The sequence below is a fragment of the Cibotium barometz genome, chromosome 16 (assembly GCF_041138505.1).
Source record: "Cibotium barometz isolate CiBa-2024 chromosome 16, ASM4113850v1, whole genome shotgun sequence".
NCBI classification, from domain to species: domain Eukaryota; kingdom Viridiplantae; phylum Streptophyta; class Polypodiopsida; order Cyatheales; family Cibotiaceae; genus Cibotium; species Cibotium barometz.
In genome coordinates, this window is record NC_141061.1 from 23348778 (window position 1) to 23371621 (window position 22844).

Below are 22844 nucleotides of genomic sequence, written 5' to 3' on the forward strand. Positions count from 1 at the left end.
AAGCATTCAGCCCCACATCAACAAAACGCAGCATCCACAGCATTCAGCCAGTAGAAGCACATCAGTACCTTGCGTTTTCACCATACATACAGTTTTCAGCATTCACTCACGTCATCGTTTCGCTACAGCTCTATCGGTGAAGGTAAAACGCATTCATTCATTCACTTTCAGCATATATTCACAGCCTGGAACAGTCCCAACCAGCCCTCCCTCTCAGCCTCAGATTTGCAGCCTTCCTACATTCCATTGGAAGAGTGTGTAGGCTTGAGATTGGTCATCATTGGTGCTTCTCGTGTACAGTTCAGCCCGACTCTTGGTCTTTCAAAGGTCTTGTGTTTGGCTTATCTACAATCCAAAGTCAATCCTCATTCATTCTCTTCAAAGATAATAAAACAAATACTCCTAGCAATAGGACGGGGGCCTTTCGTGGGTAATTTGGGACCCAATAAGGAGAACAAATCTCTCTCTCTCTCTCATCTCTTAAAGTTTGAAGTGATAAAAGTGGATTGCTAAAGACTCGCGAAACTCGGGATAAAGAAGGCGGTGTGAGACTTGTGTGACAGGATCCTTCATTACACATAATTCCGTTGAATGTTACACATGCGCGGAAGCCTTTCTGTACCGATTCACAGTCCTAAGCTTGATTAAGAACAAGATGTTGATTAAACATGATTAAGATAGAGGAGAGAGAAGAAGAGAGAGATTGGTGTCGGGGTTTTCTTTATTTATATGGTACAAAAAGGTGACTTTATGCTTGTAAATGGTTGAGCCTTGGTCAGCCCCATAGGTGTGACCTTTGGCTCCTTTTACATGATATCGACCGACTTAGATGCTAGATGAATGAATGAATGAATAGCTTCATATACATATATATACCTAGATGAATCCACGAACATGCCCAAATTCACCTTTTAGGAACGTGCATGTTATATACTCATGGTAGTCAACCCACAAGACTATATAACTATCAACTTCATGCTTATATATATATGTTGGGAAGTTGGTTGGCAAGTTACATACTGTTGTCGGCCTGTTTGTGGGACAAATATTCATGATATGCTGCACTTTGCTTACTGCCTTGCCCACACCTGCTACCCTTCACACAGATGCCTAGCCGACATTGCCTCGATCCCCTAGAAAGCTGGCGACTGCTGGTTGGGTGCCTGAGAAGGCTGGCGACAAGGTCCCAACCCTCCTTAATGCTAGTGATGATGCTATTGATGTTGATGATGATGATGTTGAAGATGATGCTAATGTTACTGATCTGATGGTACTTATGCTTCTATTGATGACTTAAATACTAACTTTACTCATGATTAACCAAGAATTAAGATTGTTCATGCAAAGATTTAGCCATTTCACGGGCATACACGTGACATTCCCTTCTGCTAAACTTGATGACAAGGTGGACACTCTGTCATCCTTCCTCCCTGGACTACTGACTTTGACCTTCTACGTTAACTGACTATGACTTTAACTAATATTTTGTCTGAACGCGTCACTCTTGATCTCCACTTCCAAGTCTTGCTGAAGAACTCAGCATCTACTCCACTATTGTCCCCATGCCTGCTTTTCCCTTACCGTTAACACAGTGGGAACTGATAATGCCTGGCTAGGCCTTTGAAACTAATCTAAGAGCTTAATGATGTATTGGTTCTACGTACATACCCTCAAGGAATGCTTCCTCTAGCTTCGCCTATTGTTGACCACTCCATCTGCTACCCTGCGGCATTCTTCTGCTGGAACTGTGCACCTTCCTTGGGACTATGCTTAATGGCCGAGCCTGAATGCTCTGATACCAATGTTGCATGCGCAGAAGCCTTGCTGCACTGATTTGCAAACCTAAGCCTGATTAAGAACAAGATGTTGATTAAACATGATTAAATTGCTTACTGCCTTAGACACTCCAAAAAAAGCTAGATTTTTCGTAGCTCGCTGAAGCTCCCGCCTCCACCCTGCACTGCGCGCCCGCCTGTTCGCCCCCCCTCCCTCTGTCGCCTGTTCGCCCCCCACCTCTCCGCCTGTTTGCCCCTCCACCCCCCACCTGCCTTCGCCCCCTTCTTCTCGCCGTTGCGCCCCCTCCTGCCTCGCTGCTGCGCCTGCCCCCTCCTCGCCATTTCGTCCCCCCCTCCTAGCCGCCTCTTCGTCTATTCGCCCCCCCCCCCTCTTCGCCTGTTCGCCCCCCCTCCCTTTGTCGCCCGTTCGCCCCCCACCTCTCCGCCTATTCGCGCCCGCCTCCCTTCAGCAGCGCCCCGCCTCCCCTCCCTTTCGCGTTGTTGCCGCCCCCCCCTCAGGGCTTCTCCTTCGTTTTCGCCCCCTCCCTCCTCTTTCGTGCTGTTTTTCACCCCCAGGGGGTTTTGTTTTTCTTCATTTTCATCCGGTCTTCCGCCTCTTTGTGTGCAGCCCTTTTCTTGCAGGTTTTCCGCTTTCGCCTCGCCTTCGCCTGAGCTTCAGACTCTGATGGAGACTCCTCCCGCCTCGCCTCAGAGGGACTCATCCGCAGCCCCCTCGCCCGCCCCCGAGGACATCCCCATCAGGCTTTCTCTTTCGCCGGAAGAGGAAGCGAGCCTCACCGCAGAGGTGGAACGCCTCCAGGCTCATTCCACCATCTGCCGTATAGTCGGCACTCGCCCCAGCAGAGGGGAGATCAGGGATCTTCTTCAGGCTCGCCTTCTTGCAGATGTGGGCAAGATCCTGGATGTACAGCTCCTGGGCCGGGGCCATTATCAGATCGAGTTCGAGGCCGCCCAGAGCGTTGCCAAGGTCCTTGCCATGAGTCCTCTGGACATCAGGGGTGCTCGGGCTTTCTTCAGACCTTGGCAGCATGGATTTGACCCAGCAGCGGCGGAGCAGGGAGAGCGCCTCTTCCATATTACAGTTTGTTTCCCTGGTCTCCGCCGGGAGTATCTTCCGCTCCTCTCCAGGCTCGGAGCATTGGTGGGCTCAGTACTAGAGACGGGCCCCTCAGCAGCTTCAGTGGTGGCCAGAGCAGCTGGGCTACCTTCGGTCAGAGTGTTGGTGTCTGACATCTCCTCCCTTCCTAAGGTCATTCAGCTACCTAGGATAGGGGGGGGGTGGATAGATCAGAGAGTGGAGTTCTCGGGTCTCCCGAACCAGTGCTTCATTTGCAGGCAGGTCGGTCATCTGGCCAAGGCCTGCCCTCGCAGGAGACCTCGACCCTCACCACAGCAGCAGGCTACTGATGGCCCGCCCACAGATTCGGCTCGGCAGGCTGCCTCAGGGACACCTGCTCAGGCCACAGAGACCTCGGAGTGGCAGCCTGGACAGGGGCGCCGCCGAGGGAGACAGCCACAGCAGCACGCCCAGAGACCGCTGCAGCAGCAGCCACAGTCTCAGCCTCACTGGGTTCCCGTGAGGAACAGCTTTGCTCCCCTTCAGGAGGAGACCCCTGCAGCGACCGAGGACCAGGAGATGCCAGCTCCCCCTCCTTCACCCCCCCCACCCCCGTCCCCTCCCACCGCCTCGCTTCCACCTTCGCCTCCTCCCGCCCCCGCTCCGGTTTTGGCAGCGGCTCCCTCTCCACCTCCCTCGCCTCCCCCTCCTCCCCCTCCGCCCGCCTCACCTTCCCGGGAGACCCTGGAAGTTCCCTGGCGCTCACCTGCAGTCCGGAGAGCGCTGAGCACTGACCTTGCTCGAGCATCACAGAGGAGACCTATGCCGATTAGGGCCTCACGGATTTCATCTATCCGCAGTCGGCTGAGTCGCCTTGGCATTAGACAGCGCTCGGAGGCCTTTGATTATACCTTTACACGGCTTTTTGGAGCAGAGGGCCCCCATGAGCCAGCACCCATTCGAGTTCATGTAGTGATACCTCCGGCCCGCGGAGAGGAGGCACTAGACTCAGCGGTGGCCTTCTCGTTCCCTCTATGTGGACCTTGTGATCGGGAGTGGACTCTAGAGCTCGCTCTCAGCACTTTGAAGACTCAAGCAGTTGACTTTTCTCACCACATGAGCGATCTGGAGGTGACAGATGTGATAGGCCGACTTTGGGAGTTGGCTCATTTTTTCTTGGATCCCGGGAGTGTGGATACCTCAGGGATTCGGCATTTGGTCGTGCGCATAGTGGCAGACTTGGCACGCGACCCTGGATATGTGAGTATACACGAGGTTTCTCTGTCAGAGCAGGAGGCAGTCGCCATGGGCCACAGCCACTGGCGCCTGATCCGGGATTCTTGCAGGGTGAGAGCAGGATCCGGAGATATGGTTCGGTGATGCCTGGTAGATGGGACACTTTTTGGTCTGCAGGGTTTGGTCCTTTGGGTGGACAAGGAGGAGTATGCATGGTTATTGCAGATGTATGGCGGCAGGCCATTGTGGATCGAGGGATCATTGTGCCTGGTAGAGCACAGTATGTCATTCTGAGGATGCATGATGAGCTATTGGGTGTGCTCAACATCTATGCGCCCAATCATGCTAGTGCCAGAGCAGAGTTCTGGACTCAGGTTACAGATGCATTGCCAGAGGCCGCACATTGGTGTGTTGGGGGAGACTTCAACATGCTTGAGGACCCGGCAGATAGGGTGGGAGGCAGTCATGTTACAGTGCACGGCACGGAGCTTGCAGCTTGGGACCGGTTTTGCATGTCACTGAGGATCACTGATGCATGGCAGCATGGGGCTTTCTCCCGGTCTCAGGGCAGTCTTAGTTTCTCTCGGTCGGATCGCCGGCAGGGAGGGACTAATCTATCACGGATTGATCGCTTTTATGTGGGCGATTGGTTAGGGGAGCGAGGGGGCTCCGTCGGCATTCTCGCTGGCACCTCATTTTCAGATCATGCGCCAGTTATATTGACATTGGAGGAGGGGACACGGGAGCCCAGCTTGCAGTTGAGGATCCCAGAGAGGGTACTAGTCTCGCTGAGGACATTGAGAGGATCTGGCATGATAGTCAGTGCTCTGACCAGGATGCAGCGGGCCAGTGTGCCCAGGGACTCATTGATCTTAGCTCTTTTCTACACGCTGCAGCTTTGACACGACTGGGAGAGATTCGCGAGCGGGAGCAACGGCTGAGACGCAGCCTTGCTTCGCTTCAGCGCCTTCAGGAGCAGCAGCCTGCATGTGAGTGGGTGGCGTCCCAGCTGAGCCAGGCACGCCAGGAGGTTAGAGAGGTAGAGGAGCAGAGACATGAGTTTTACTATCGTCGTCAGGCCTCTCAGTGGACGCAGCTTGGTGATAGAGTGACTGGGGAGTTTTTTGAGATCACTGGACCCCGTCATGCGCGAGCAGGAGTCCGCCAGCTTGGTAGACCGGATGGATCGGTAGCTACTGAGCTCGGGGAGATCAGAGCCATTGCCACTGCTTTTTATAGTGACCTGCTTTCAGCGGAGCCAGCCACTGAGGATCGAGATGTTTGCAGACAGACTGTGTGGGCCCATGTGCAGAGGAGGGTCACAGACCATATGCGTACAGTTCTAGGTGCGCCTCTGTCAGAGATTGAGCTTGCCGAGGCCTTGAGGGTCCTGCCGCGACATAGTTGCCCAGGGGAGGACGGACTGACGCCGGCCTTTTTTATGCGCTATTGGGACCTTTTGGGGCCAGGCCTCCGCAGGGGCTTTCAGCATGTTTTGGACACTGGGGTGATGCCGCAGAGCTTTTCAGAGGGCTTGATCTATCTTATCCCCAAGGGGGAGGGAGTATCAGATGACATTCGGCATTGGAGGCCTATTACGATCCTCAATACTGTCTACAAGGTCTTAGCAAAGGCCTTGAGTTTGAGGATCCAGCCCTTCCTGGGGGAGTTGATTCATGCTACTCAGACAGGATTTGTCAAGGAGCGCAGTATCCTTGACAACATCTTTACTTTCTGGGAGGCGACGGCCCGAGCTAGGTTTCTTGGCGAGGACTTGGTCGTGATGCTTCTCGATTTTGAGAAGGCATACGATAGAGTTGATTGGGGATTCTTAGAGGGCACTATGCTTCGCCTGGGCTTTGAGCCAGGATGGATCAGAGGGGTGGCAGCTCTGTATTCCACAGCTCGCAGCCAGGTGCTGATTGCAGGAGGACGGGGGCCGAGTTTTGAGCTGACCAGATCAGTCCGTCAGGGGTGTCCTCTCGCCCCTTTCCTTTTTCTCTTCTTTGCGGAGGCTATGAGTATGTATTTGACGGCAGAGGAGGTTGGTTTGAGAGGACTTCAGCTCCCAGTCTGGGGGGAGGATTTGCTTAATGCTGAGTTTGCAGACGACACGGGCTTATTTTTGCATGGCCAAGAGGCCAATCTTATTCGAGCTGAGCAGTCGCTCCAGGTTTTTAGTGCAGCTTCGGGAGCATTGATCAATTGGCGCAAGACAGTGGCCTTTTGGATCAGTAGTGCTCCCACTCCGGCATGGAGCCCGGACCCCGGTTTTAGATGGATTCCTCCAGGCACAGCAGTGCGGTATTTGGGATGCCAGATTGGCCTCGATTTGTCACCTGAGCAGCAGATTGCCCCGCTTCTTCTGAGCATTCGGAAGAAGCTATTGTATTGGAGTACAGCTCGACTATCCTTGGCTAGGAGGGTGGTGGTGGCAAATCAGGTGCTGTTAGCGACCATGTGGTACATTACGTCTTGCTGGATTTTCTCGAGCTCTTGCATCAGCCAGGTACAGAGGCTGATGAGGAACTTTCTGTGGTCTGGGCGGGACGGTCAGCCAGCTCGGGCAAAGGTTGCATGGGCAGTTATTACACTTCCGCTGGCTCAGGGCGGTTTGGGCATTATAGATCCAGTCGATCAGAGTAGAGCCTTATTGGGGAAGCTTATTGTTCGGGGGTTGCTTCCAGGCGCTGAGCCTTGGAAAGAGCTCCTCTTGCAGCGACTGCAGGCTCGGGCGCCCCCTGCAAGGGGTACTTGGGCACCAGAGATTCGCTGGATCTTCATAGAGATGAGGAGGACAGGCCTCAGTAGAGGATGGGAGGACAGATTTGCTTCGAGTATCCTGAGAGCTTGGGAGCTGCTGAGACCAGGGCTCTCTCAGCGGCCTCCTTCTTGTGTTGAGGAGCGGGCCAGGCAGCCGCTCATCTGGAGCCCAGCGGTTCGTACGGAGCAGGGTCATATGCTGGGTTCTCGGCCTCGTCTAGCCTGGGGACCTTTAGCGGCAGGCCCAGCTCGTAGTTTTGGAGACTGGCAGGCTTTCTGCAGTCTACCAGAGGAGATCCAGGTGGAGAGGCTGAGTCACTTCAGAGGGGGGTTGATTATGAGGGATGATATTCAGGAGGCACTTACAGAGGAGTGGTTCACACCTCTCGAGCCAGTGGCCCCACGGTGGATGGGAGCCTTTACACAGTTGGAGATCCTGATTGCTGTCAGAGCTAGCACTGAGGATGGCAGATGCCTCTACTATGAGATTCAGGATGAGGGCAGACTCCAGAGAGTGGAGGTGGAGTCGCCTTTGGTTGCAGAGTGCACCTTTCAGAGGATTCGGGTAGTGGCTGCCGCTCCTCGGAAGTGGCATATTGACCCCGACCCTGCTGATGTGCTCCCGGATTGGCGCATATGGGCATATGCAGCGCGCCCCTTGGCCCGGCTACAGTGGGACCCCGGGGAGTACGAGTGGCATGATCCTTATGCATCCCTTGAGGCCACAGAGATCACCTTTTTCCAGTACACTGTTCGGCTGGGACGGCATATTTTGACGGCGAGGAGGACGGTTTCTCCAGCGGCAGCGGGGCATTGGCGATTGCAGGGACTCTCACAAGAGTTCCTGGAGGATTTCTGGGCTCGGCTCTGGGCTAGTCGGCAGGCCCGCAGGATCTCGACTTTTCAGTGGCTGGTCGCCCACAGGGGCTCAGCAGTTGGCACTTGGCTTGTTTACAGCGGTCTTCCGGCGGCCTGCGTCCGATGCGGCCACCCTATGGAGACTCAGAGACATTGCCTTTGGGACTGCCCTCAGGCACAGCAGATTTGGCTGCGGATGCTGCGTATTCTGGCCCCCCTCTCTCCAGAGGGTATGTTTACGTGGGGTGCCGCTGCTTGGTCGACTTCGTCAGGGCCTGCTATGGGCTATGAGATGGAGCAGGGCAGTCAGGCCATCAGATTTATTAGGGGCCAGCCTCGCCTGGTTCCGGCACCGGATTTCTCGTCCGCCAGCTGGACACAGGAGAGGGATTTACGATGGGAGCTCCTCAGCAGCCTCACCATCTGGTTCACCTGGAGGGCCCGGTGCTTTACGGCCTTTGAGGGGAGATTAGAGCCACCAGCAGAGACTGTTCGGGGGATTTGGCAGGAGTTGATCCACACCCTGCGAGGACAGTACGACCGCATCCGGGGAGACTCGGATGAGACGATCTTACGGCGCCAGGCCTTTCACACCACTTGGCGCTGTGGCCCATTCTACACCCTACACACGGGATCCCCCCGTTGGCACTACAGGCCACCTGTTTGGCTCTTCCCCCCCCTATTGTATGATTTAGCCGCTCAGTTCTTTATACTGATGCTTGTATTTTGCAGCACCTAGGGAGAGTCTCCCGGGCTGCCATGATGTATTCACTGCTCTTCTCTCTCTTAGGAGCAGGAGAGATCTTTTGTAGCCCTACGGGCGTTTTTATATAACTAATGAAAGGATCTTTTCTCGGAAAAAAAAAATTGCTTACTGCCTTGCCCACACCTACTACCCTTCACACAGCATAGTAGCAATGAAACGCGTTTCGCATCCCCACTGAAGTACGAAACGTTTCGAAACGTTTCATTAAATTTGAAACGAGTTTTTTATGCTTATTTTTTTTTAATGTCAAAATTGGGGATTTTTGCCGGAGCGTGCGTGCGTGTTTGCTTCAGCCTTGCAACTAGCAGGTTTTACCTCTCTCTCTCTCTCTCTCTCTCTCTCTCTCAAGACTCTCTCTCTCCCTCTCTCTCTCTCTCTCTCTCTCCTCTAGCTTTCTCGGTATCCAGGGGCCAAGGTTGGCATGTCATGAATCATGATGTCAAATATTGATATGATATCGTGATTCGTAAATCAAATTTCAAATTGCAATGTCTTGCTTTTATTTACACATTTTTAAGTCTATAAGATCAAGGTGACATGTTGTTTGTTTGCAGTCTTATAAACTGATATGAAACTTGTTGAGGGTCCCTATTGTTGGGTCTCCCCCCCCCCCCCCCCCCCCCCCCCCCCCCCCCCCCCCCCAGGTACCCCTCTCGTTTCATACTTTTGGGTCGGGCAATGAAACGTTTCGAAACGTTTCGAAACGCGTTTCAAAAACCTTTTTTATGAAACTCCTGGCTACTATGTTCACACAGATGCCTGGCCAACACTGCCTGGGTCCCCTACCAACTGCTGGCTGGGTACCTGACAAAGCTACCAACAAGATATCAACCTAATGCTGGTGATGATGCTAATGATGGTGCTACTTTTGATGATGATGATGATGAAGGTGATGCTGATGCTACTGATCTGATGGTACTTATGCTTCTACTGATGACTTAAATACTGACTTAAATGAATATTAACCAAGGATTAAGACTGTTCATGCAAAGGTTTAGCCATGGCACAGGCATGCATGTGACAAATGACCATCTTTCTACTATGACAAAGAGACAAAGCGCACAAAATATTTTTGACTCGGCTCGGTTAACTGCTAGCTTCTAGGACCTTTGCCATGAATTTGGAGGTGAATAATGACAGTAATCTCCTACTGCAACGGATAGTACTTGGTAAAGTTTTCCTCCATGCAGGTCCATCTAGAAGAAGAAAAAGAAATGGCCGTACGCACCATGTACAAAGGTGCTGCCCATCACAAGTGGAATACCAGTCAAACTAGATGTGAACTCACAAATAAGAGCTCCCGATCTTGTTAGTCACAAAGGACCAGGAGAATACAAAAATCATGCTACGACAAGAGAGAAAGCTGAGGTTGGTAAGTTTTGCAGGGTCAAACAGGATTATACAGAGTGAAGGCAGTAAAAAATTCAGCTGTGGTACAGACTCTTGCTATTTTCATTCGTAGAGGTATTGCCCAGCATGGTTTATTGCAGGATGTCCCTCACTCTGATTATACACCCCCCAGACAGAAGATTGACACCAGTTGGGAGATTGTTGCCAGTATTACAGCATGGCAGATCTGGAGAGCTAGATGCACGAAGGCTATTGAGGGTGTCCAGATTTTTGGGTCTCAGTGCATAGTACTATATGGGGTGATATCATCCATACTCTTATGGCTACTTGGGCTCATATTCAGGGGTCCTCTTGTTCTGCGCAAGCAAAGTGCGTTATATTTATGTGGGAGTGGAACCATGGCATTTTCTTTTCCTCTAGTCCCACAGGTCTTTCATGGCATCATGATGCTCCTCAGTGGTTGAAATCACCTTACATATTGGGGTGATTCTATTCTTTTCTGGCTTATAGCTGTGATTGTTGTATGTCTTTTTCATACTTAATAGAAGTCTCTTTCTGAAAAAAAAAAAAATCAGCTGGTCCAGGAATTGGATGAAAAAAATGTCAAACAAATTAATCAACTAGGCACACGACCACAATAAGGGTGTGCTCAAACTGATGTCCAGAAAGCATGATGGCGGTGGTTGCACCCTAGTGAAAGCCAAAGTCCTCCCCATCAAGCTGACTAGTGCTCTTGTTCTCTTGTTCAGGGGTCCTCTTGTTCTGCGCAAGCAAAGTGCGTTATATTTATGTGGGAGTGGAACCATGGCATTTTCTTTTCCTCTAGTCCCACAGGTCTTTCATGGCATCATGATGCTCCTCAGTGGTTGAAATCACCTTACATATTGGGGTGATTCTATTCTTTTCTGGCTTATAGCTGTGATTGTTGTATGTCTTTTTCATACTTAATAGAAGTCTCTTTCTGAAAAAAAAAAATCAGCTGGTCCAGGAATTGGATGAAAAAAATGTCAAACAAATTAATCAACTAGGCACACGACCACAATAAGGGTGTGCTCAAACTGATGTCCAGAAAGCATGATGGCGGTGGTTGCACCCTAGTGAAAGCCAAAGTCCTCCCCATCAAGCTGACTAGTGGATTGCAAAGGAACTTATCCCTATGCTCCATATCAAATAGCATGAACGTGAGGCATAGTAGGGTTGAGACTAGCAACCTTTCAGCATCATCCAACACACATCTAGTGTGGGGCTAAAGATACGTAAAAAGAGGGGAAAAAGGGGAGCAAAGAATGGAAAGGGGGGGAGGGGGTTACGGGGACCAGTAGGGAGCTTTTACATGTGAGTCATCAAGAGAATAGGTGGCGCCTGCCATTTGTGTGGAAAAGGACTGAAGGAACACTATCTACCCGAGTCATCAAATCCTGCTGACCTGATTTGCTGCTATACCAGGGTCCACTGATGACCTGGAGGAGCTGAGGGACACTGGCACCAGTGTCCTCACTAATGTCATCTGCCCGCAGTACCAATCCTTTCCCATTCCCCTATCTGTCTCCATCCTGGTAATTCGCTTCCCAAACTCAGCCTACTGTCAAGATGATGGGGTGACGAAGAAGGAGAAGGGGGTTCTGGAGGGATGGTCCTGAGTCCTCAGTGGGAGGCACTGTGATTGCCTCCACCTTTGGAAGCGCTGCTCTACCAAGTGTACCAGCTATTGGCAAGTTAAGCTTTGTCTGCATCACCTAACATCACCTGTTAAATAAAGCTGGTAACTTCTATCTAGGGATTAAAAACTGTTGGGGAAGCAACTCCAAGTTGGGAACAATCCATTGGTGTCAGGGGATGCTTGGGCACGCCAAATCAACACAGCGGTCCATGGTGATTCCACACCTCTCCAACATGCCTGCAGGTAAAAGGTCATGGTACTCTTTCTGAAGACCCAGAGACGCAAATGGAGACATGGAATCTTACACTAGAAAGCTCCAAAGTTAGTGTCAAACAAAATGCCATCCACCTCTAGGCAAGATAATCCATGGTTGTGTATGGTGATAGGGCTTTATTGCAGGACATCACTCTCAGTGCAGCCCAATCCACTCTGACAAGGAGTTGAGCACCCATGATACGCTTGCCTAGCACACCGAGGCAGTTATCTTTTGATAAGGCTTTGTTGCTCTGGGTCATTTAGACAACAACCATGTATGTACCTTGAAGAGGCTCATGCACACACAACGACCCCAGTATTGGGTCCCTACAGCAAGGATGCCCTCCACACCCCCCCCCCCCCCCCCCCCCCCCCCCCCCCCCCCCCGTATTTTTTGTGAAGTATTTGCATTACTATCTTGAGAAAAAATAACAATGCAAAAGCTTGGCTGAACTCTCAAACAAAACAACTATCATGCTCTTCAAGCAATACCAGTCCAAGAACGGAGTTCTTTCTTCTCCATATTGGCTGAGATGAAGTTCCCAAATACTTCTACAATTGCTGCAGGATCAAATGGTTTGCTGCTGATTTTCAGTGGGAGACCCCCAAAAGGATAAAATTCCTGTGGACCCCATTCAGACTCTTTCACTAGCCCAATCCCTGCCCATTTTTTAGTAAGGCAGCTCATAAGACTAAGGTGTATGTTTGTATAACAAACTTTTGTATCATTACATTGTGACAGCTAATGCAAGCCCAGTGAGCTTCTCTCCTCTCTTTCTCAAATAACGCTCCTTCCCTCATTGATAGCCTAGAGCAAGGGTGGCTTAAATGCTACTTGTCAGAAATTGAAGGTACGAGCATAACTTCAAAACAACTGTAGACAAACCCATATACAAGCCTGAAAACTCTTCTCATCACAATGATGAACTATGAATATGTACAATTTATAAAGCATTATTGTCAAGTTTGGTGTTAAGTTGCAAACTGGTGCACCTTTCTCGTATTACTGAAAAAAGTTTGCTATATGCTCCATCAACTTCATAAGGAACATAATCCGGATCACCTTTTTTCAGAAGGTCTTCATACTCCTTCCATCCAATGTATTTCACCATTGAAACCTCTGATTCCTGTCAATCCAGTAACACTACTCCCATTTCAGTACAGGAAACAGCAGAGCAGAATTGTTCACGAGCCTGCGTAAGTGAAACAAAAGCCCAACACAAGCCTGCTTAAGTGAAACAAAAGGTCAACTTCAAGCACTGTGAATTTACACAAGTTGTGAAAAAACAGAAAGTAACAAACTAACTAAAGGATTTCACCAATAAATTAAATTTAAAGTCCATAATTTACAAACTGGTCAGAGCCCAATGTGGAGACTAGAAGCCAAAGCATAGGCCGAAGTGCTTAAATGAGGTACATTAGATGCACCATCAGGGGGGGCGCATGGGAGCCCCTAGTCAAGGGGGGGGGATTTGGCATGTGTAAAGAAAGTTAACACCTCTGGAACGAGGTGATCAAAAGGAACATCAATGCTGTGCTGCTGTTAGGTCATGGCTGGGATGTGCATGAAGAGAAGCTCTTTATGCGTTCTATGAGCTTTCATGTTTAGTTAAATCAGACAACAACATTTATGGTGACATGGGAGATAGTGAAATGATCACATATCAAAGACATCAAACTAGTGAACATCTGCTCCTCTTTCTCAGACCACCACAGAGTGATGGAAAAGAGGGAGCAGGAGCTGAGGTTGGTGGAAGCTAGGAAGTCGGCTCTCTCTCCAACCAGACATGCCTTTGTAGAGGACCGCTTTGGCAGCTTCTTTAGCCATGATGAGAACGCTAAGATATCTCCTGAATATACCATGCTTGCCTAGAAGCAGCGTACAATGTATTTACACCTTTACATATAGCCTTTAAAGCACATTTTTTATAAAAAATTATGCATTTAGGCCTTCTGATTCATGGCATAGCTTTATCCCACCCATCACACTTCTTTGATGATTCCAAAGAAATCAAAGAAAGAACTTTGGACAACTAAAGACTCCTGAAAGGAACTGGGACCATGGGAATAAAAGCCTCTACCCGTAAGGCAGTACATTAACCAACATAGATGAAATAGCTTTGACAGATAAGCATATACATACCTTGAATCTTCACTAAAGGGGCATTCATGACGAAAAGAGTTTTACCTGAAGGGCGAATCCATCAAGTGGAATCGGCTCTAGAGTTGTTACCAGGTACACATCGTTGTACTCATTATTGATAAAAGTCCCATCATTAATAACACTGCCACGACCAGAAAAGAACTGTTAATCAATTGATTCTAGCAAGCAATACTACTTAAAATAATTCCATATTGAACATAATATTGCACTATACCTAGTGCATTATATTTTTTCATTTATAAATCACCAAATCTAAGCCATAATCAAGATATGGAGTGTAGCTACAAGAGAACCAGGCAAGATAAACCACCTCACTCTTAGGTTTTATATTGTTCACCATAATGCATGTGAGCATCTGTGGATGTGTGTGTGTGCAAGTCTCAGGCCTTGCATGTGCATGTTACGACGAAACGTCAGATGAGAATCCTAAACTAGCTGTTTAGAGCATAGTTGTTTGACAAAACTGAAGTAGAAGCCTCACCATTCCTGTAGGTAAACAAAGAGCAATTCAAATGCTTCAAAAGGAAGAGTAACTCCAAGTTCTTCCTCCAGCTCTCTCCTGCAAAGATAGAAGCTATTATCCAAGCTTGAATTTACCAAACAGTAAAGAAATCAAAACATAGGCTCTTTGGAGGCAGACACGTGTGGAGTCACAGAAAATAGCATATCTACTTAGAATAGATGCAGCTCACATGTCTACAACCGTTATGCACTTCTATCCAAGCAAAACCTTGGCTCAACTATCCATTTGAGAGATCTAGATATGGCCACTTTTATAACCATGATAAGCTCTTGAGGTGTACTTTTGCTTTTGAAAGCCCTAAAACATCTTGGATTGGACCCTTATGGTTTTTTGTTGTCTTTGTGACCACTAGGAAACTAGTAGAAAAAAGTTCACTTTGAGGCAACACAAGCACCTCTTGAAATCCTGAGCACCAAGCTTAGCAATCAATGCATTGAGCTGAAAGATCAGCAAAATGTAGAATTGGAACAGAAGCTGCAATGCCAAGGCAGAGCTGCAAAAAATTGTGGTCTAACTAACAAGTTCATCATCAAAAACAAGACAAGATTCTCTCCAGTCCCCAACACCTCTTTTAGTCTACTGACATGAAAAACAAGATAACCCTTCAATCATCCTCATTAATTACCTTGGTAATTTTATAAGGCCCGCTAAACCAAGGAGATAACTTATTAACTCTTCTGGTTTCCATAACATCTCAATCCTTTGAAAATCTTAGATAAACCGCTTGACCAAACTCGAACTTTCTAGGTAAGAAATTCTCATCTGCATAAACATTAGCTCTATACTGAGCTGTGCAAAGGCTTTCCTTAGCAAACTACAACATTTCTTGTTGCTCTTGCAGGAAATCCAAAGTTGTTTGCACCTTGACATTTTGCAAACTACTAGCCCACAAAGCTCTAGGTTGATATTTGTACATAACACTTCCGCCTATGAGCTAGGGTTTTCCAAAGATGGAAAGAAGAGTGCAGCGGAATCACACATACACAGCACACACAAGAGTCCTAAACTACTAATTTGTATTACGTATAAGAAAGAAGTAATACAACTGAAAATCAAGTACAAGATGTGGCTAAGAATGAAGACGTCAAATCATAGCCCTGACTTGCTGTTCGCTCCTAGCTAGCACTTCGCCTACAGAGAAATGCTCTACGAAGTACAATGCTAAGGAAAGCAGATGAATATTACGGGCTACCCACGTGTATATATGCACCAATGCTCCTAGTTGGCCAGTAGTAACTGTCGGCCAGTTGTACCTGATTGCCACGTCATCAATGCCACATCACCATTGCCAAATGGCAATGCCACATGTCACTTGCGCTGTACGACTCAACTGCTATCTGATGTCTGGCTCTACCCTGGATACTCGTAGGTGTGTCACATTCTCCCCTAATTACATTTGTCCTCAACTGCACGGTGTCCATATAAAGTGCTCTTCCATATAAAAGGAAAAGATCCAAGCAAAACTCTGTTGCGTTTTGCATCAGGTTGTTCTAGGATGGTGTTTAGGGCTCAAAGAAGACTCCCAGAGCTTTCGCATGTGACGTTGGTATCAAAGCTTCAGGAGGCTGATTCTGAGATGTTGCTGCTGCCCATGTCCAACCCACCCTCACTGCTCAATGTCTAACCCACCCTCACTGCCTGATGTCCCACCGACCCTTCCTTACTGCATCGTGCATGGATGAAACCATCGCTCGTGACTTGATCTTTTGGAGGTGTGGGGACCAAGCAGCATTATTTCAATATCAAGTTCAGCAAGGCTAAACACTGATGGTGTCCCAGATGAAGGTGCACAGTCCAAGGAGAGTAACACAAGACATGGAAGAAGTTCCCAGGAAGTTGGTTGGTGGTGTTCCACAAGATCCAAGGGGAGTAGTAGTCCTATGAGTCAAGTGCCACTTGGAGTATACCAGGAAAGGCTTTCAGGCAACAGTTCCAAGGGAGGATAATCCTCCGAGGGGTGGAGGGAGAGTGCTAGACTCAATCCTCAGGAAAAGAAGACCAAAGAAAGTTCAATGAAGACTTCGTCAAAGCAATCTTGGAACAAAAGAGATTGCTCATGCAACAGATTGAGGCTAAAGAAGAAGAAACAACCAAAGAAAAAAAAGCTAAAGAGGAGGCTGAAAAAGCTAAGGAAGCAATTGAAAAGCCAAAAGAGCTCTCAAAACTGAAAAGATTGTTCCTCATCATGAAGCAACAAAGGCAAAAAGAAACGCCAAAAGGCTGAAGAACAAAGGGCCAAAGAAGCTCGACGTGAGGATGAACGAAGAGTCAAGGACACCAAATGCAGGGCTAAAGATGACCATAGACGCGCAGACCAAGGAACTCGAGAAAGGCTTGATCGCGACGCTATGCAACTCTAGAACCAGCAGTTGATAGCCGTTATGCAGGCAAACATGATGTCACTTCTCCCTACCCTGGGGCAACAAGGTCCAAGTTTCTCCACCGCCCCAACCACCACCATCATACAAGCTCAACCAAATTTTAGTAAGTATGATGGTAAGTGTGATCATGCTGCAGTTACGCAATTTACTTGTCAATTTGTAGCATATTTTTCTTTAGCTAAGCTTTCACATCCTCAAGATCGAGTCCACTTGGCAGCACCTCACCTCTCCAACAAAGCGGTTACCTAGTGGCAACATCGGTAGAGTCTACATGTAGACCCAATAGAGGCTCCTCAGTATATACAAGACACATTTGTGTCCTTCCTCAAAAAAAGATTTCTACCTCTCCAAATGGTAAAGGCTTAGATGTATATGGCTACATAGATGCAGATTGGGCAAGTAGCTCTTATGATAGGAGATCTACTAGCGGTTATGCCTTTACATTTGGGAGTGTAGTGGTGAGTTGGAGTAGCAAGAAGCAACCCACTGTTTCTTTATCCTGTACAGAGGCTGAGTACAGAGGAGCAGCCATAGCTGCATGTGAAGGAGTATGGTTAAAGAAACTCCTGGCTGATTTGGGTGAGCTTACTGAGGGCAAGGTTGTCATACATTGTGACAACATGCGCAGCATACAATTGGCCAATAATCCATTTTTTCATGCACAGACCAAGAATATAGAGGTCCACTATCACTTTGTCAAGGAGAAAGTGTTGGTACAGTGGATTTGAAGTATGTGAAGCCCATAGCACCTCAGGAGACAAGAAATTTCAAAGAAAGATTCCCATAGCACCTCAAGAGACAAGAAAGATGAGGAATTCAAGCCTAAAAGTATAAGGGGGAGATCAGATGTTTCTTCTGCCTCATCGTGATAAGAAAGATTGTACCAAGTGGCAGGCTTCACAAGCCTCCAAGATCTCTACCTCCACAGTAGCCACCACTACAGCTGCATCCACACCTCCAATATCAGCCACTAACACTGTCCAACTCTTACCTGCCTTAAACTCAAAACCCACGGTGGTATTTGATGATAAGTAGGAGGGTGAGGTTGGGGGGGCAAAAGAAAGCCCTCATTCGTGTTTATGACAAAGCGAAGGGACAACAATTCATTGTCCTCTTCGATGTGGGCAGCTCTAATGATGCCATTTCTCCTCAATTGGCTAAAAAGATAAGTTGCACACTTGTACCCCATCATCTCGATGTAGATGAGTTCACACCCGATCTTCACACTCACATTTCCCATAAGGCTTAACAATTAGAATTCAAGGTTCAAAAGGCCACATTTCAGCGAGACTTCATTGTCTCACCTCCTTTGGGGTGTGGTATGATTCTCGGCATTAAGTGCTTTAGGGATTTTGCACCCATTTCTAATTGAGCACACTTTCACAATTGTTGATGGTGTTCCTGAGCCTATCTTGATTCACGGGGATTGGAGCATTCCCGGTATTCCACTCATCTCATGTCATGTGCAAGACGTGCAGTCTAATCCCACGACTAATCCCTTAAGGGGAACAAATAAAGAACCAGACTAGAAAACAGATTTGGAGCTTGTAAGGTTTAGGACAAAAGAACCTTGTGTAAAAGGACAAGAGGCTATCGGCTAGGTTTTGACGGAGTTTCCTCTGTCGGCTTGTCGGCTACAGTATTTATGTGAATATTTGTCTTGGAGCTGGCCGACAACAAATCAGCCAATCCATGAAGGCAATCCAGCCCTATAAAAGGGGCACACTTGCTCTTTGTTAGGTATTCAATCCCTCCTTGGGATTGGGTATCTCTCTTGCTTGCGTTTTGCATCAAGTTGTTCCAGGATGGTATTTAGGGTTGAAAGAAGACTCCCATAGCTTTCGCGTATTAGAACATCAGACTAAACACTGATTCAGTTTCAAGAAGGTCCGCAGTCCAAGGAAAGGAACACAAGACATGGAAGAAGTTCCCAGAAGGTTGGTTGGTGGTGTTCCACAAGGCCCAAGGGGAATGGCAGTCTTGTGAGTAGTGTGCCACTTGGGGCACACCAGGAAAGGCTTTCAGGCAACGGTTCCAAGCGGTGGAGTGAAAGTGCCCAACTCAATACTCAGGAAAAGAAGACCAAAGAAAGTGTTCAAGGACAGGGCATGAAGAGAAAGGGGACAAGATGGAACAGGTGCATAGATCTTCATCAGAGTTGGAGTGGATTTGGAGACCAGGCAGGATTTTTAGTGAAAAAGTTGCCAAGAAGGGCACAGGAATGGACAATGGGATGATGACAATCCAAGAATAGAAGTTGGAATCCCGTCATCAAGTTTAGCAGAGGGGGATGTCATGTGCAGGCTAATCCCACGACTAATCCCTAAAGGGCAACAGATAAAGAACCAAACTAGAAAACAGATTTGGAGCTTGCGCTGCTAGGTTTGGGACAAGAGAACCTTGTGGAAAAGAACAAGAGACTGTTGACCAGGTTTTGATGGAGTTTCCTCTTATCGACTACATTATTGATGTGTTGGCCGACAGCAGGTCGTCGGCCAGTCCATGAAGGCAATCCAACTCCATAATAGGGTACACTTGCTCTTTGTTAGGTATTCAATCCCTCCTTGGGATTGGGTAACTAGATTAGGGTTAGATTAGGTGAAGTACACCTTTTCAAGACAGCCTATGGCTACAAGATTGTACATCCTTTTTGTACCATATGAATATATTAAATACTCAGCTCTCTCTCTCTCTCTCTCTGTGGATACAGCCGACACACGAGCTTGGTACGAAGATGGCTTTCTATAGAGATCATCTTCTCCAGCTCACGGAGGATGGGTTTGTGATTAGACCCAGCTACATGGATACTCATCTTTCTCATGGGGTACGGTGTGCTATTGGTCAGATGCGCAGATCCTCACACCAGCTAGAGATTGAGACTGGCAGATTCAGAGGAGTACAAGCTGAGGCCAGGATTTGTCAGTTGTGCCAGATGGAGCCAGAGACAGAGTTACATTACATATGTCACTGTCCAGTATATTATGAGATACGAGGCCGTTTTCACTGCCTGTTCAGAGGGGGTTTCGGACCACTTTCCAGAGTCATGAGATACCAAGATCAGAGATGCCTCGGATTATACTTGCTGGAGCTGCGTAGACATAGAGAGGGTCTCTTGAGAGGGAGGGGATCAGAGAGGGAGAGACGCCTATAGAGGCAGATTACAGACTTCTTTCGACCAGAGATTGAGCAGTCAGGCCAGCAGGCATTGCAGCTAGCCCCAGAGTATAGCCGCACTAGAGGTACACTGATTGATCGGGCTATAGAGCTGGGGCGGTCCAAGTGCCCCAAGATGAGATGCCCATCTCGACACCAGCGGAGACTACAACAAAGGATCAGGACCATACTAGCATGGCATGGGAGACGTCCAGTCAGAGTACTCACCATGGAGGACATTGAGGATATCCACCATCGACCAATGAGAGACATCTTTGGATAGTGATGTATAAGATGCTTACCTTTGTTGCTGGAGTTTTCCTTACCAAATGTTATCCATTAGGAGCTCCTAGTACCTTACTTTTCCTCATAGTTGTTGTTTCAGTTTCAGTTAGTTGTTTAGTTGTTGTTGTTTCAGTTAGTTGTTGTTTCAGTTAGTTGTTTAGTTGTTTTAGCTTTTCTTACACAGACATTGTATCAGATCCACCAATTGTTGTAACCTTTTTGGTCTTATAGGTCATTTTGGCCTTTTGAAGACATTAATATATCATTTCATTTCTCTCTCTTCTCTCCATGTCTCTTGCTTGCGTTTTGCATTAGGTTGTTCCAGGATGGTGTTTAGGGCTGAAAGAAGACTCCCAGAGCTTCCGCATGTAACATCTCACATATGCACGCCCTAAGAACCATCAAAAAAGGAGCCACGTGTGCTTTGATTTATGTCCGTTAGCCAACAGTCTCCTAGTAACCAACAACCCCTTTGATGCAAAAGCTTGATGGTCTCCTCGCACAGTTTCAAGATATTATGCTAAAGGATGACCTCCCGTCGCAACTCCCACCTAGTCGACTTGAGGTTCATCACATTGAGTTAATCTCCGAGACCCAATAAGTTCCCCTATCGCCTTTCTGAGGCATTGGATGGAAAACTGGAGTAGCAACTTTCCCAATTACTCCGAGCTAGATTTATCCGGCCCTCATCCTTGCCCTTTGCTGCACCTATCTTATTTGTGCAAAAGAAAGATGAGTCCACACGTTTATGCTTGGACTATAGGGCACTCAATAAGCTAACAATGAAAAACACATTCCCAATGCCCAGGATTGAGTATATCGTGGGCATTGGGAAAGTTCTTTTTGAAGATAGATGATGTCTCGGGTTTTTGTGGAGCTCATAGGAAAGTGTGTGTTCATATTTTCAGATGATATACTCATCTTTTCTACTACTATAGAGCAGCATGAGCAGGATATTGAAAAGATCTTGCAACTATTGTGAGACAATGAGCTCTACATCAATGCAAAAAAGAGCAAATTTGGAATCAAAGAAATTCACAATCTGGGATATGTCATCAGTGCAAACAAGATTAGCATCGACCCTGAAAAGATAAGAGCAATTCTCGAATGGGATATTCCCAAAAATGCTCAACAGATTCACTCTTTTGTTGGTCTCTGTCAAGCATACAGTTCCCACATGGACAAATTTTCCGACCTTGCAGCACCTCTCACAGATTTGCTCAAGGGCGTGAAAACGCGTCAACAAAAAGTGTCTATTTTATGGGCCAAGCACTCAAGGCATTCCATGCAATGAAGAAAGTTGCCTCCGGTTCTCAAGTTGGCTTCATGGGATGAAGCTTTCAAGGTGATTACCGATGCCAGCAATTTAGCCATAGAAACTGTCCTCCAGCAGAAAGGACACCCAGTGGCTTACTATAGCCGAAAATTAAATGATGCACAAAAGAGTTACTCTGTGTGTGACAAAGAGTTATTAGGGGTGATGACAGCTTTTAAACATTGGAAACCTTTTCTTAATGGGAGTTAAGATAGATCATTAGGCACTGAAATGGCTGCAAACCATGCCTAGTGCCCAATGGAGTGACAGACAAGCCAGATGGAGTCAGATCTTCCAGCAGTTTGGAGATATGATTGAATACATTCCTAGCAAGAATAACCCCGTTGCCGATGCTCTAAGTCACAAAGGTACCATCCAAAATATGCAGGAATCCGTGTAGTGCTACAACACTACGTTCTACACCTATCATAAAGGATTGAAAAGGCTCCCTCAAAGCGGGGTAAAATGATACAAGATTTGCAAGACCAAAACATAATGGCACTGCAAAATGTTTTCAATAACTCTGAGTGTAGTGCAACTAAAGGCTGTAAACTTCCAATAGCTAATCAGTCGGAACCATGCCCTTTTTATGGAGCTAAGACTTCTAACTTTTTCCACCACCAAGTTCATTAGAGGGGGATATGTGACATGAAATATATGATTTTATTCAGCAAGAGTCACCACCCTTAAAAAGTACAAGTTCAAGGCATGAAAGAAGGCAAGAAATCTTTTCATGCCTCATGCAGCCAATGTAATACTCTAACGGAGGCCTCACACTTGAATAGAGGGTACCTTGCTGATGTAAGGGATGTATCCCCAGCAGAAATGTGTCCGGCACTAGATATGTCCCAAAGCCCTGGCCATGAATCTTTCACCTCAGCACGCTTCTGTAAGAGCAGCTGCCCACTGCTCTCTGCATAAATCCACACATGTACTGCTCTATGATAATCACCATCTCTATGCACTTGCCACCTGCACAACGCACAAAAACCATTAGCAGCCTGTATCACATAAATTACCACTGGGAGGCAAACAGCCAACATAATGCAAACCTTTAAATTAAACATATACTGTGACGAAGGCCTGCACTATTTCTAAACCACAACAAGCATGTCAGCTACTAGCTACTGCAAAAGAAACCTCCATTTCACACATAAAGTGAGCATCTGCCAAGCGCGAAACCACCTTCAGGCACAAATCCAAGACCAAGCATTCAAGAGATCTCTATTTTTCAATAGCCCAATGAGTCCATGTATTAGCTTCGTAAATCTATGTCGAAATA

The 22844-nt window shown here is 47.6% G+C and overlaps 1 protein-coding gene across 2 annotated transcripts in view; it reads right to left on the minus strand.

The window, feature by feature from the left end:
• The window catches only part of NUDT3 (nudix hydrolase homolog 3), a 167634-nt gene that overhangs the window by 125673 nt on the left and 19117 nt on the right, over window positions 1-22844 (minus strand). For both annotated transcript variants that reach the window (XM_086810333.1, XM_086810332.1), the window contains exons 2-5: window positions 22355-22534; window positions 14387-14464; window positions 13930-14026; window positions 12735-12868 (exon numbers count right to left, since the gene is read on the minus strand). In XM_086810333.1, the coding sequence (XP_086666459.1) occupies window positions 12735-12868; window positions 13930-14026; window positions 14387-14464; window positions 22355-22534 (489 nt within the window). The remainder of the gene's footprint in view (window positions 1-12734; window positions 12869-13929; window positions 14027-14386; window positions 14465-22354; window positions 22535-22844) is intronic.